This window comes from Camarhynchus parvulus, chromosome 4 (assembly GCF_901933205.1).
Source record: "Camarhynchus parvulus chromosome 4, STF_HiC, whole genome shotgun sequence".
Classification (NCBI taxonomy): domain Eukaryota; kingdom Metazoa; phylum Chordata; class Aves; order Passeriformes; family Thraupidae; genus Camarhynchus; species Camarhynchus parvulus.
Genome location: NC_044574.1, coordinates 43,838,055 through 43,852,219, shown reverse-complemented (window position 1 = coordinate 43,852,219; position 14,165 = coordinate 43,838,055). Strand labels below are relative to the sequence as shown.

General features: G+C 43.9%; 1 protein-coding gene across 1 annotated transcript in view; it reads right to left on the bottom strand.

Moving 5' to 3' along the window:
* Positions 1–10,329: 10,329 nt before the first annotated feature.
* Positions 10,330–14,165, bottom strand: part of GATB (glutamyl-tRNA amidotransferase subunit B) — a 41,027-nt gene continuing 37,191 nt past the window's right edge. The window contains exons 12-13 of the mRNA XM_030948333.1: positions 13,048–13,182; positions 10,330–10,786 (exon numbers count right to left, since the gene is read on the bottom strand). Of these exons, the coding sequence (XP_030804193.1) occupies positions 10,658–10,786; positions 13,048–13,182 (264 nt within the window). The 3' untranslated portion in view covers positions 10,330–10,657. The remainder of the gene's footprint in view (positions 10,787–13,047; positions 13,183–14,165) is intronic.

Genomic DNA, 14,165 nt, shown 5'->3' with positions numbered 1-14,165 from the left:
TTTCAGGTGCCACTGCATCACCATTCTGTAAATCACTTACTGACCTCCACATGGCTCTCTTTCACCTCACAAGCTTTCTTGGAAGCTGAAGCCAAAGCTGTGGGGTTTTTCCTTAGGTATTAGTTACCCAGGTTGAGGAGAGCTCTTTCTTTTTCAGATCCCCGCCCGGCCTTGCATTGTTGTTGTAAATGGGTAATGAGATTGATTGATTGATTTTTTTTAAATTTTTTTTTTGTAAACCTAGGGCACTGTGGGTTCTTTCCCTAATCCCCCATTTCTGCTGCCTTCCATGCTGTACTCACAGGCCTGGCCTGAGGGGGTTCAGTGTGTGTGTTGGAAGTGTTTTAGCATTATGGTTGTACAGTCAGTGCTTGCTCTTCCTGTCACCTCTTCTGCAAGAACTGCATGTGAGCAAAAGGAAAGTTTGATCAGCTGACTTTTAGTGGTTCAGAAACAATTGCTAAAATGCAGAAGCAATCTAGTTTTTTTTTTTTTTTTGAGGACTTTTTAAACAGGAATTAGAAAGATTATTTCACTTTTTTAAAAGTAAAGAACTCCGCAGACCAGTGCTCAAGACAGTAAATTACTACCTGAACACTCCCTTCCTTTTTTTGTATTATAAACTAAGAATCCTTATTTGCTGGATAGAAGGGATTTCTTTTGAGATTGTTAATTTTAACTGATGTTTTCAGCAAATGGACAAAATCACTGCAGTTTCATCCCGGCAGGTCTGTTAAGCTCCATGAGTATTTTAAAATGTGGACTGCTCATAAAAGCATCTGTAAATTAGAGGAAGGAGAGGATTTTCCTCATAAGTTTTAGTAGAGCTTATGTTATACATCCAGTAGGATGAAGTCAGCCTTTGAAATCTGGAGTTGTGTGGAAGGCTTCTTGCTGAAAGATCAGAGCTGTGTTTGTGCAGTGTCCCCTCACCAATGGGAAATGTCTGTCAGCTCCCCAAGAGGAAGAGGTGGAGGAGTGCAGTGACCCTGGCTTAGAATGTAAAAATGCAGATCATATGTGTACCTTTGCATTGCTTTTTTTCTGAGTGGGATCAGACTTCCAGCTGTGTCTCAGATGTAATAGCAGTATAATGTCTGGCAGCCAGTACAAAAAACTGTTGGTGGGAATTGCCTCTTCCTGCCTTCAAAATGCAGAACCTGTGATTTAGCTGGAAAATGTTGATCTTTTGAGATGAATCACATCTGTGTGCATAAGCTCTTCAGCCAAATGCTTCTCTAATCAGCTTCTTCTCTCCAGTTAGATAATGTGTTATCCTGTCTCTCACCAATGATACATCCTTTCCCAATAAAAACCTGTGCTTGTGGTCGAAGCTGTGGTCCTGCCTGTAGGTCCCTGGAGGACAACAGCATTATGCTGCTCTTTCCAAGAACAAGGAAGTGCTTTGTGATCTGGTTTTTCCCACATTCAGGTGGGTGTGTGACTGGAGCAGTCCTTTGGTACATGGGCTCAGCATCAGTTCCAAATGAAGTGCCTTGGTAGATCTATTCCAAAGACTGCAGGTGGTGGCTCAGTGATACCAAAGTGAATTTCCAGCCTCCTACTAGATGCTTCAAACTGTGAATGCCACATTTCCAATTATGTAGCCTTGGAGTGTGTTTTTAAGCTGTTCTGCTATTGCAAGGAATCTTTCCAGCATTTTAAACCTGCTTTTGTGTGTGTGTGTGTGGTTTTGGTTTGGTTTAGTTTTTGTTTATTTTGTTTTTGCAGCTTGCCTATAAAGTGAGTACTTTGTCTTCAAAAATTTGTAGTCATTCTCTTTTACCTTTGGCCATTTCTGGATGCTTTCTGGGTTGGTCTCAGTAAACATACACATGGTTTGCATTAATTGGACTAAAGCACTCAGCAGTTTCATTCATGCTTGTGCTGATCTTTGGACTTGTATAGTCAGGTGCAGTTCACATGATGCTGGCTGTGCTTACTAGTTTATTATTGTATTCTATGCATTTTTGTTAAATTTGATCTTTTTCATGGGTGTCCTAAAGAATATGATGATATTTTGAATGGGATCAGGTTATTGCTGTTGCAGTTCTGGGTGTGAAAAATACATTGTCTTTTTCTGTCTGGTAACTTCTGACTTTGGTTTTCAAGAACAGAAATGAGAACTTCTGTTTTCAGCTGTATTCTGTGAAGATGAGAAAACTCCAGTATCAGGCATGGACTGTCCCTCCCACCAGCAGGCCCAGGTACATGCTTCCAAGCATCCAGTTCATAAATTACTTGTTTCTTCTTTCTTTGGGCTTTGTCACTTTGCAAAAAGTCTGAATTCAGTGGTGTCATGCTGTGGTACAGAGCACTTGCCTTTCAGATGTGATTTGGTATTTTTAGTAAGATTGGTAAATTTGCTAGGATGGGAGAAAACAAAATGTGATTGAGGTGGACCTTGGACATCAGCAGGGGGCTGTACCTTGGAATGGGAGCAGGACTGGATAGACAGGAAGCCTGAGCAGCATTCCTGCTACCAATGCCGCTCTTTGGCCCGTGCACAAAGCCCAAGTGATCTGTTCAGTCCTTCAGAGAAAAACATTTGCAAACAAACATGCAGCATCCTGCAGACTCCGAGGGTTTCAGTTCAAGAGGTTAAGTTCTATTTACCAAGAGAAGTTCACCATCCAGCACAGTGTGTACACACTCACTACCCTTTTGTGCACTCTGCTTAAGCCTCTCAGAAGGTTTCATGCTTCAGGAAGGATTTTTAGCTCCCCTAAGATGCTCTGAAATCTCAGGGTTGGAAAGAAAAGGATGGGAGCAGTGTGATTTGTTGCAGTTAAATTATGTCATTGTATCATTTGAATTTGTAGCCAGAGCTCCTGTTTGAGGATGGCTTGATTTAATAAGCAATTTACTCTGCTGTATTAACTGAAATTGCTATGTCATGCCTGCAGTTCTTATGACAGCTCCCATTATGTTTCTAACATTTAAATTGCATCTGTGTTTATGAGTAGAATACTGGGATTTTCCTCTTTCTTTTCTTTTAACTCCGATAGCTCTGGCACTGTACAGTAACAATACTGCTGTGTCCTGATCTGATTTACATAATTAGAATATGTTCCTCCTTGCACTCTTTGAGCATTATCAGCAGAAATGGAGGACACATGGCACTTGGACTGCTTACATTAATGGGCAAACCAAAAGTAAAACAGAGTAGGAGGGGCCACTTCTCTCTGTGTGAAATGCAGAATTTACGTTTTTGTTGCTCTCATTTATCAGGGACCAGAAAGAAAAAGCTCAAACTTGAAAAATTAATATGACCACGTCCTACAGTACCTGTCCAAGTGGGCAGCAGTGCTGTGTGATGTTTTGGGACACAAATGTGCAAAGAAGGGTAAAAATTGCTCCTTGTGAAGGTGGTGTCAGACTTGCATAAATAGATACTTGGATAAGAGGATGGTGGTGCCAGCTGTCTGACCGCAGACAGCCACAGAATGCAGCACTATTTCTGTGACTTTGTTGGTGGTAAAAGCCCTGCTCTGACTAAATGCACTTTATTTTTTAGTGGCCCCCAGCTTTTCTAAACATGTTGTGGCCCAGCATCAATGTACTTCATTTGTTATATGCTCAGTTGGAAGCCTCTTACTTATGCAAAGGAGCATTACTTGGATTCTCAAATATGTAGGTGCTTAAAGTGGTGTTTTGTTGCTGACTGTGCAAATCTTCTTTTTGTTCATTGATTATAATGGTTCTTGTGGCAGCTGGATTAAATTAAGACTGAAGTCTCTGGGCTAAAAGCCCTGATGGAACTTTTGTGCAAAGGCTGCATTTCTCAACTTTGGCACTTCAGCAGACTGCCCATACAATTACGTACTGTGGACTAAATACCTGCAAACCTTCGTCTCTGATGAAGCCATTTCCACAGCAGCTGTGTTTTATTGCAGTCTACTTTAAAAATAACTAGCTTGGATTTAGACCGAAAAATAACATGGACGAGTCAAATCTGAGACAACTAAACTGTGTCCAGCTCAGTGCTGCTGTGTCAGTTTGGCCAGAGCTCAGACGAAATGCCAGCTTGAACTCAAAGGAGAGGGAGTGGCTCTGGGTCTCAGTATCCCTTGCTGCAGCTTGAGCCAACGACTTCTGTCTCTTGGTGTCCAAGCACAACTTGGGAGTTTAGAAACACTGATCAGTGTCTTTTTTAAATCTCTGGGGTCATAACATTGGTTTCTGAGCTTCAGTGTGGAAAAAATCTAGCAGCCTCTACGACCAGCCTGATAGTGTGGCCTCTTGAGCAGCTAAAATACAACTTACTGATGGTTATGCCTGCTTAGTGGGTTTAGACAATTACAGCTGTGGCTGATGCAACCAGTTGGGAGAACTTCTGCTTTGTGCTTACACAAAAGGCTGTGCATGGAGGGAGCATTACCTACAGTGAAGCTGTCGGCTCTTGTGAGGATCATGGGAGTGCAGCTCTGCAGCTCCAGGTACTGGACATGGAGGCCTTTCTCCAATGGCTGCAGTGACAAGGCAGGGAATGTTGCATGGATTAGTTTGCTGCCTCTGTGTGAGATGGGTTAACATGGGATCTGACACAGCTGTCACCAGTCTTTTTCTTGGGCAAGACAAGCAGGCAAAGATGGGAATCGTTCACAGCGTCATGAATTGGACTCCCCCACACAGATAAAGGGGAGAAACCAAAGGTCAGGATCCCTCACCACTTAGTTCTTCAGCTGGTCAGCAAATGCTGCAGACAGTTGTGAAATGCCTGTACGCCCTACAGGAGATCTGAAGGATCCACGTCTAGGATGGTCCTGGACAGAAGGTTCAGTTCCACTGGGAGTATGCACAGCTATGTTGCTCATTAAACTACCTTCTTACTGCAGCTTTGTTCTCTCATGGTGGCACCTGAACATTTCTGCAGCTTGCTTTATTGCAGTTAAAATTCAGGCTGTCTAGCCTAATGTGGGGTGTGGGCTGGACTACTGTCAGGAGAGAAGTGATTCCCAGTGGTTTTGTGTTTCCACTGCAATCATCCTTAGTTACTGATTGTGCTTGGCCCAGGGGCTCTTGAAGATGGAATCTAAATTTGCCATCACAATGGGCAGAAAAATGCACAGCAAATGACAGGTCATGACAACTTGGGATTTTGTATTTTACTGCATTCCTCACACTGTTTATCAATAGAGTCCTTCCTCTCTGTCTGTGTATTACCTGTGTGTTTGTGGCTTCTGAGGAGGCAGGGGACAACTTGCACTTGAAGCCAACCCAATGCAGGGAAGCTTCTGAGCATTTGGATTGATAAATAGAGACCTCCTGTCTGCTGTAACTTGGTTTTAAGCGGCCACTGCCTGAATTCAGAATCCAGTGTGTGTGTGTGTGAGTATGTGTAAATAGCATTTTAAGAAGATGCTGGCAACGAGGGCAAACAAACCAGGAGTGTGCTCTTATTTCTTCTCCCTCGTGCAGTTTGAGAACAGAGAGCTGACTGAAAACCCAATTTGTTTTTCTTTATGTGTGAGAAAACAAACACTCTCCAGGTTGAGCATGCACACAAGGCCATAAATTCCTGGGAAGGTGCTGCTGAGGTCAGTGGTTGTGTAAGTGTAGGTAGAGGGTGCTCAGACACAAAAGCATCCCAGAACCCCGACACCACACCACAAAGCAGGGTGGAAAGGGGCCGCACTGAAACCACAGCTGAATGCTCTGCTGTAATTTTTTAGTTAAGGTTCCTATCGTGTACTTCTATTTTTAACACAGTTAAAATTAAACTCTGCAGCCAAGGCTGAGTGCTAGAAATTCTTTCTTCGCTACTTAGAGCACTGCCAGCATCTTTTTAGACAACTTTCTTCTCCTCTTCTGCAGCCTCAGATACAGGATACTTCAGTTATATCAGATAGTAAGTATCAGCTCTCCACCCTCAGGCCTGACCTCCTAAAAGACTTCCAGCAATGAGTAGTTGAGATGGTCGTGAGTGTCTGGTGTCAACTTTTAATTTGTGAGCATTTTCCTTGGTCCTCTGTTCATGGATAGTAACTGCTGAAAATCTGCATGAAACTGTCCTTAATTCACCCTGCCTGATGCTGTTGCACAGATGGCATCTGCAATCATTAGATCAGAGAGCACTGGAGTAGCTAAATGAGACTTCCAAGTTGGGGTCAAAGTCTCTATCTTCATTCCAGAGCTCCAGCCTTGATACAGCCACACTTGGGACAGCCTCCTGGCCTGCAGGATGTCCTACATAGAACACTTCAGAGTCAGGCTCTGTCTTCTATCCTGCAGACCCACCTGTCCTGTAGGGTTGTTTTATTTGTCTTTAAATAGCAGAAACTAAATTCTTTGAGGCTCTTGCTTCTGCTTTTTTAATGTGCTCATCAACTACTGCTAAGCAGATATAAACCAAAGCTGTTTGTTTTGCTCAGTACAGCGGTCCACTTTTTTTTTTTTTTTGGCTTTTTTAGAATTTGCTGTGAGCTCCATTTAGGGGAATGGGAAGGTGGTGGTTGTATTTAGGCTGCTGTATAAGGGCCTTGGCAGGCAAAAAGGATCCCATGTTTTGGCTGTATTGGTTCAGTCAAAGGGGTGTGAGGTGACTGATGAGCCCCTTAATGCAGGCTTGGATAGTGGGAGCAATGTGAGCTGGCCCAACTGAGCCTTCCCATTGCTAGGTCTGAGCACTGCCAGCTACCTCTGCTTTGAAGTTGGTAGCTGGTATCTCCACAAATACTGAAAAGGTTCATTATCTTGATCTCAATTGGCTCAAACCACTTTTTTCTTGTATCAAAAAGAAATTCACATTTTGTGTCTGCAAAAGAGTTTAAACATTTTAGAACTGACTGTTTCATAATACAGTGCAAAATTTATAGACTATGGCTGCTCTTTACCTTCCCTGGAAGGAAAGAATATTACAATTATCCCTTTTTAATCTTTCTTGTTATCCATTGTCTCTGGCAGCTGGAGGTTAAAATAGATTGAGACTTAAGAGTAAATCACAGAATGGTTGGAAGGGACCTTAATATAATTCTAACCCCCCCACTGTTGCAATACAACATGTAATGAACGACACTTAAATGTTGAGATGTTTAAGGCAAAAAAGAGCATGTTTATTTTTGACTTCAATACTTGTAGAATTCTAAAGGTGACTAGGGATTGGAGGATGAAATTGTTACTTCTTTAACTACACTGGTTAAAGTAACAGTTTATCAATTTTTTCTTTTTCTAGAAAGGATGCAAAACAATCATTATTTACATGAAAAGTGCATGAGAAACTCGATTACAAAAATGTAAGTATCAGAAGACTTAGAAGAACTTTAGAAGAACAGGGTGACACCCCACCATGGGCAGGGACACCTTCCACTAGAACAGGTTGCCCAAAGCCTCACCCAACCCGGCCTTGAACGTTTCTAGTGATGAGGCATCTACAGCTTTTATGAGCAACCTGTTCCAGTGCTTCACAGTAGAGATGTTTTTCCCAATATCCAATCTAAACCTGCCCTCTCTCATCTTAAAGCCATTCCCCCTCATCCTACCACTACGTGCCCTTGTCCTCCTCCAGCTCTCTTGTTGGCCCCCTTGAGGGACTGGAAGGTGCTATAAGGTCTCTCCAGAGCCTCCTCTTCTCCAGGCTGAACAGCCCCAACTGTCTCAACCTGTCCTCACAGGTGAGATGTTCCAGCCCTCTGATCATCTTCATGGTCTCCTCTGGACTTGCTTCGATAGATCCCTGTTCTTCCAGTGCTGGGACCCCAGAGTTGCATGAAGCACTACAGGTGTGGTCTCACCAGGGCAGAGCACAGGGGTAGAATCCCCTCCCCTGCCCTGCTGCCCACAGGGCTTTGGATGCAGCCCAGGACACATTTGGCCTTCTGGGCTGTGAGTGCACATTGCCAGGTCAGGTCAAGTTTGTCATCCCCCAGCACCCTGAAGTCCCACTTCTTTGCAGAGCCCCCCTTGTCAAGCCTGTCCAGATCCCTCTGGATGGTGTCTCTGTCCTGCAGTGACCATGCCACACAGCTTGTTGTCATCAGAGAACTTGCTGATGGATGAGGGAGCACTCAATCCCACTGTCCTTGTCACCAGCAAAGATGTGAAACAGGGCAAGGCCCAGTCACAACCCCTGGACAGTCCCACTCATCACTGGCCTCCATGTGGACATCAGAATATTGACTGCAGCTCTTTGAGTGCAACCAGCCAGCCAATTCCTTATCCCCTGAGCAGTCCACCCATCAAATCCATGTCTCTCCAGTTTAGAGATAAGGATGCCATGCAGGACAGTGTCCAGTGCTTTGCACAGGCCCAGGTGCGTGAGGTACTGACACAGACTCTACTCAGAGAGAACCCAGCTGATGATTTTTAACAGGTTTTGCAGAGACTAGTAAAGTATAATTCCATAGTAAAAGAGTGGATAAGAAGAATTAGCCCATAAGAGAGAATTATCAGCAGTAGCCTTGCTACATTAATTGAGATGCTTCCTTCATCACCTTATTTATTACTCTTCCAAATACATTGTTGGTTTGATTCCTCTTTTTAAAAGGCACCCACTGCAGCAGTGGGGAACTCAGCAGAGCAGCATCCAGCTGTGCCACAACAAACACTAACCTTTGGAGGATCACCTCTGGGAAACAACTGTGTTTTTCTAAACTGAGGGAAGATCTCTAAGATTCAAGATTTCATGGAAAAACCCTTGTGCCTTCTTGTTTCTTGCTGCCATGGCAAGAGTTGAACAGAATCCCAGTAGTTTATTGTATAATCTAAACCTTTATTGACTGAAAACTTACAGAAAACTCACACCGCTCTAAGTAAAACGGTAGGTTTTGCTCATTATGTGAAAAGTGATAGTAGAAGTATTAGTGTGAAGGTCAAATTACATGAAAATCCTATGCGTGGTGTGATTTGGGGAGTTTTTGGTGGTTTAGGCTTTTTGTTTGGTGGACTGGTTTTTGTAGGGTCACAGTTTTTGACTGCAGTTGTATTACTGCTTTTTGTAAGCTGTAGGATGATGTTTGAATTGTAAAGGTACGTTTTTGTGAATAATGCTTATACATTTTATTCATTAAATGTACTGAAAACCAAAGGGTTTTTTTCCTTCCAATGAAGGAGTTTGCACTTGAACCTCAGGCAATTTGTACAGCAACGTCCTCCTCAAGACATAACATCAGCACAGCCACTCAGGAGGAAGAACTGCCATCAGCCTACTTTGAACTAGTGCTGCAAGCACCACATTTGCCAGAGGTGTCTGAAGTCCCAGGGTCACACCTGCTGCACTCCTGTGACCATGTCTGCCCTGCAGGCACATCCTGAAGAACAATTCTGAAGAAGTAGCTATGAGGCCTGAGGTAGGTGTGATCTTTAAAAAGTATGGCTTAGCAGTCTCCAGGAGAGATTTAAGAACTTCAAGCATCTGGTACTAAATGGGATTTATTTCCCTACTATATGAAAATTTGGCAGACTCCGTCTTGTTGCGTTTCCTGTTAATGGCTCAATCAGCTAAAGCTGGTTCAGATGGGGAAGTTTATTCTGGATCCCTGCATTTCAGTGATTACTGAAAGCCAGGAACTGAAAAACAAACTATGTAAAAAACCCCAAAAAAAACCTACCAGCACAAAACACCCCTTAGGATTAAGTAGTGGAGAAGGACTGAACCCCAGCTGAATCCAGCTCAGCCAACTGCATGTTCCATTCCTAAGCAGTACAGTTCCAAACTGCATGTTCCAAAGCAGTACAGTTCCAGGTGACAGGAGAAAACCATGTGCCAGAGAAGCAGCAGCCCTGGGCATTGGGTGTTTGTAACATGGAGCCAAGTTCTTGCCTGCAGAGAAAAAAAACCAAACTGGAGCTGGGGCTATCCTGTTCAGGGCCAGGAGCTGGACTCCAACAATCAACTCCAGCTATTCTATGATTCTGCTTGTTCTGTTGTAGGTTGTACAGGGCTGGCTGTACATCTGCTGTTCTGAGCCTCTGATGCCAGAATGGGATGTGACCCTCAGAAGGGCTCAGGCACACACTCCTCAGGCACTCCTCAGAACTGAGAGCAGGCACAGCAGGTATGTGGGTGCAGAACTGGGAGAAGGTGAGCAAACAATCTGACAGGGTGAGATGCCAGCACTTCTGTCTGTGGCACTACCCTTAGGCTCATAGTGAAGCAGCTCATGGCTTTATCCTTTCCCCTTTCCTCAGAAACCAGGAAGAATGATAGCAGTGAACTTTTGTTCCCTTCTGTTAAAGCATCGAGGCACACGTGGGCTCCTCAATAACTTCTGGGTGTTTTAATAATTGTTCCTGTTGTGCTCACAACGACAGGGAGTTATGGTGTGCACGTCCAGGCAGAGTATTTGAGACTGTGAATCCCCCTTCTCAAAAAGAGGCAGACAGAAAAGCTGAGTTTGTACCCGCTTTATTGGAAAACTAACCCATGCGGTTTCAGCTCTCTGTGTACTCACAGAAACCTCTGGGAGCTTGTTTCCCAGGGCTGTGTAGAAATCACATTTCCAAGTGCCACATCAAAGCATGGAAGATGCACATGGCTGTATCCTGCTTTTCTCTGGCCCATCTGCCTTTGGCTGATGCATCCAGGGAAGGCTGGGACTTCAAGCTGCTTGAAGTATATCCAACAAGCACAACGCTGCACAAGGAGACACTAAAGTTCATTTGCAGACAGAACAAAGCACATGCTTCTTTAGTTGCTTGTGTGCTTTTTCTCTTGTGGCTACCCTGACAGCTTCTTCTCTAGTAATTGCTTCACCAGAACAGGATTGGACCGTCCTTCTGTTTTCTTCTGTACCAGACCAATTAACTTATTTAGAACTTTTGGATTTCCTGCCTTTATCGCCATAACCTTTAAAGGAAAAAAAATTCAACAGACACTATTGTTAGAGGAAAACTGAACATCTTCACTCATTCCCAACCAAGGTATGAATATTTTTGTTGTTTGGCCTATTGTGATAAAAGACTACATTTTGGGATAAAGTGTTATTTATAAAAACTGCCTTCAGCCTTGCAATAAGCTCCTGCTCTGCTCCCATGAGAGAACAGCAAGTCCCTACAGCATCAGGGCCTTACAACTAATAGAGAGAGCTCCTCTTATTGAAAGAGTCAGAAAATACTTTTGGATTTTACAGTGTCTGCAGCTTGAACAGCAACCTCCTGGAAAAAAGCCAGAGAAGTGAGATGGACTTTCCTTGCTAATAGGATCTACCATTTTACTGAATATAATGTCCTGTTATAACAGGTAATCTGAAGCGAATCAAAATCTATTTGATAATATTGGTGAGATCCTTCAAGCACAGACGTAGGTGTTTTTTTTTTCCTTCAAGCAAGTACTCCTTTGCAACATGATAATTAATTAACTGGTCCAATATGACCTCGTATCAGACAGCCTTTGATGCACAAATCGCCTGCTACATTGCAAGGGCCATGTTTAAAAGCTGAAAGGATCAGAAATTTCACCTTTGGGCCTTCCTAAAGGAGATGCTACTGCTGAAAGACAAGCATCTGGCTACTGTTTGTGTGGCAAGGAAGGCATTCTCTACCTTGTCAGAGTTACTGGGCAGAACACAATCGATGCAAAGAAACAGGATGACGTATTTGCAGATATTCAGGGAAGGGTTGCAAACAGGGAGCTATGCACTGTGCCAATACCAAATTCACATTGCAAATACTGCTTCACATTACAGTATCTGAATTATTGTCAGTCTAAAATCTTCTCTGTTGTGTTGCACAGTGGAAAGGACTCATTACTCTGGATCTGCTAGAAATTACCTATGTGGGGCAGAGTGCAGTACAGTCCTAGTCCTGCACTGTCATAAAGTGCTCAGTGTTGGTTTGAGCAGCTGTTTAGAAGCTATTTTGTTCTGAAAAAAAATTACTCTAAAACACATTGAAATGGGAGTGTGGTTATGGACCTTCCAGCTCCTTCACTTCCCAGTTAGTTCTAACATTCTCTCCCTCCCTGCCTATGCTTTCATACCAGCCTGGCAATACAGCAGCACTTTTATCAGGCTCTGCAAATGCGTCAAGTCAGATGGAGGTCACGCCGACCTACTGCAAGCTCATTTTATCAAAAGCTCTTGCAGAGCTCTGAGCATCCCCCAATGAGATCTGGAGTGGGTGGTATTGTTCTCAAAAGATGTTAATGTTTTTTTCCAAATGGCAAATGGAGCTAGACATTGTTTATATTAGAAGTAGGCTATTCACTTGTGCTTTTACATTTTTGCTCCAGAGAACATATAAGCACTTGTTTTCATTTTGCTTTTTATAAAGCAGATTATATAGACTCTGTCAAGATCCCTTCCCACTCCTCCCCTTCACGATCAACAAGGGTTTTTTTCCCTTTTCTTCCAGCTCAGACCTTGTTAGACTGAGCCACACTGGCTGCTGTGTGTCTTTCAAGGAGATGGGGAAGAGCCAATCATCCCCCACGGGGGAGCATTTGTGTTGCTGCCACAGCCCAGCAGAACAACAGAGTGGGCAGCAGCTCTGGAGCTGCTGCTGCTGCCACAGGGCTCTGGCTCCTCCCCACCCCACAGCCACTGTCAGGCACGAGAGCCAGCGAGGCTCTTCTCTTTGGCAGTGGACAGAGACAGGGATATGGCAAAAAGTCAGATGCAAGCAGAATTTCTGCCTTGCCAGCTCTGATACAGTCTCTAATTCCATAACTAATACATGCCTTGCTGGCAGGTAACTTCAGCTCCAGAACAGTTTAAGAGTGTTGCCCCAATATCACAACAGATGACATAAAAATCAGAATTATGTGGCTGGGTGGCAGGGTCAGGTTAATGGCAGTACAGCTGGAGAGGGACAGGGCCCTGCAGTTTTGCTTTCCTGCATTAAAGTTTTATGGTCTTTCAGAATGACTTAGCACATTAGCCAGACTGGTAATTTGTTTTGCAGATCATTTTGTGTAAGCATCAGTTTCAAAAAACCCACTTAGCAAAATAAGAAAGAAGAAAAGCTTGATAATATCTTGGCAGCAGCTTTACTGCTATGGCTCTAGAGCTCAAATGCCATCAAAAGGGAAAAAAAGAGAGGCTATTTTAACCCTTTTTCAGTGCCACAGACTGCCACAGTGCAGAAGGTTCCCAGCACCATCATAATCACCTCATTTTTGTGTCCATCAATCACTGCCTGGCAGATCTGTTCAAGTTCTTTTTGATCCTGTAACAGTTCAAGTTTCTGTTCTTTAACAATTTCAAGGGGAGTCTTCCCTTTTCCCTTCCACAATTCTGCAAGCACCTGAAAATCACAATAAAAGCAGCAAATGTCACTGGCTTGACTTACCAACATTGTTTACATGCAGCATTTTGGTTATGGATCCAAGAAGCCCAGTTTTTGCTAAGAGCGGACTGTCTAAACGTGAACAAGGCCAAGATTTAATCATGTGCCTCTCCGAAAGAGCCCGTGTACCTCCCTCCTTTTCTGCCACCTGTACTGAGACAAAGCATTGCCACTTCCTGCACGAGTCCAGGTTAATGGCTGGCAGCAGGTGCTGCGCAGCCTCCACAGCCCCGGCCCTGCCCGCTCCCCCAGTGCTGGGGACTCTCCAGAGGGGACTGCTGAGCACAACCCCCTGCTCCTCTGGGCTGGCAAGGCTGCTCCTCTGCCAGTACTCCTGCTCTTCTCACATCATTCACAGACCTGCCTGGGAGCAGCAAGGAAATGCATCTCTATGAGCAATAGCTCTGCCTGGGAACTGACGATTAGCTGACTATTGTACCAAGTCCAATCCCAGGTAACTCATCCCATTACCAGGCCTTGCCAGCAGGCTGTAATGAGAATATTTATGACAAAGCAGAAGAAAAATGGTGCCAAGCAGAATGAATGCAGCAGCTCCAGCCCACCTATGCATCATCCCCAAGTACTGGACTGCTGGGCAAACCCAGGCCTGTGGAATAATCACTTGTTAATGCTAGTGTTTTCCTATACTGCAGCAGGAATACAGCCCTGGAATACACTTGAGAGGAGAGAACATTTATAAAAAACCAATTTCCTTGGGCAGTCATTTTCTGTATTCCCTTTGCTTTTATTTCAGGGCCGTGGGAGGAGAGTAAGAAAACCCTTATTAAAACAGCTCATTGTGCTCCATCCTAAGCTGAAGATATAGTTGTATATTTGGGCCATTGCTGTGTCCCAATATGGAAATGCATGTCATGTCAAAATTTCAGCATTAAATATTCCCTGTAGGATGAAGAAGAGGCTCTGATGGGAAGACAAGGAGG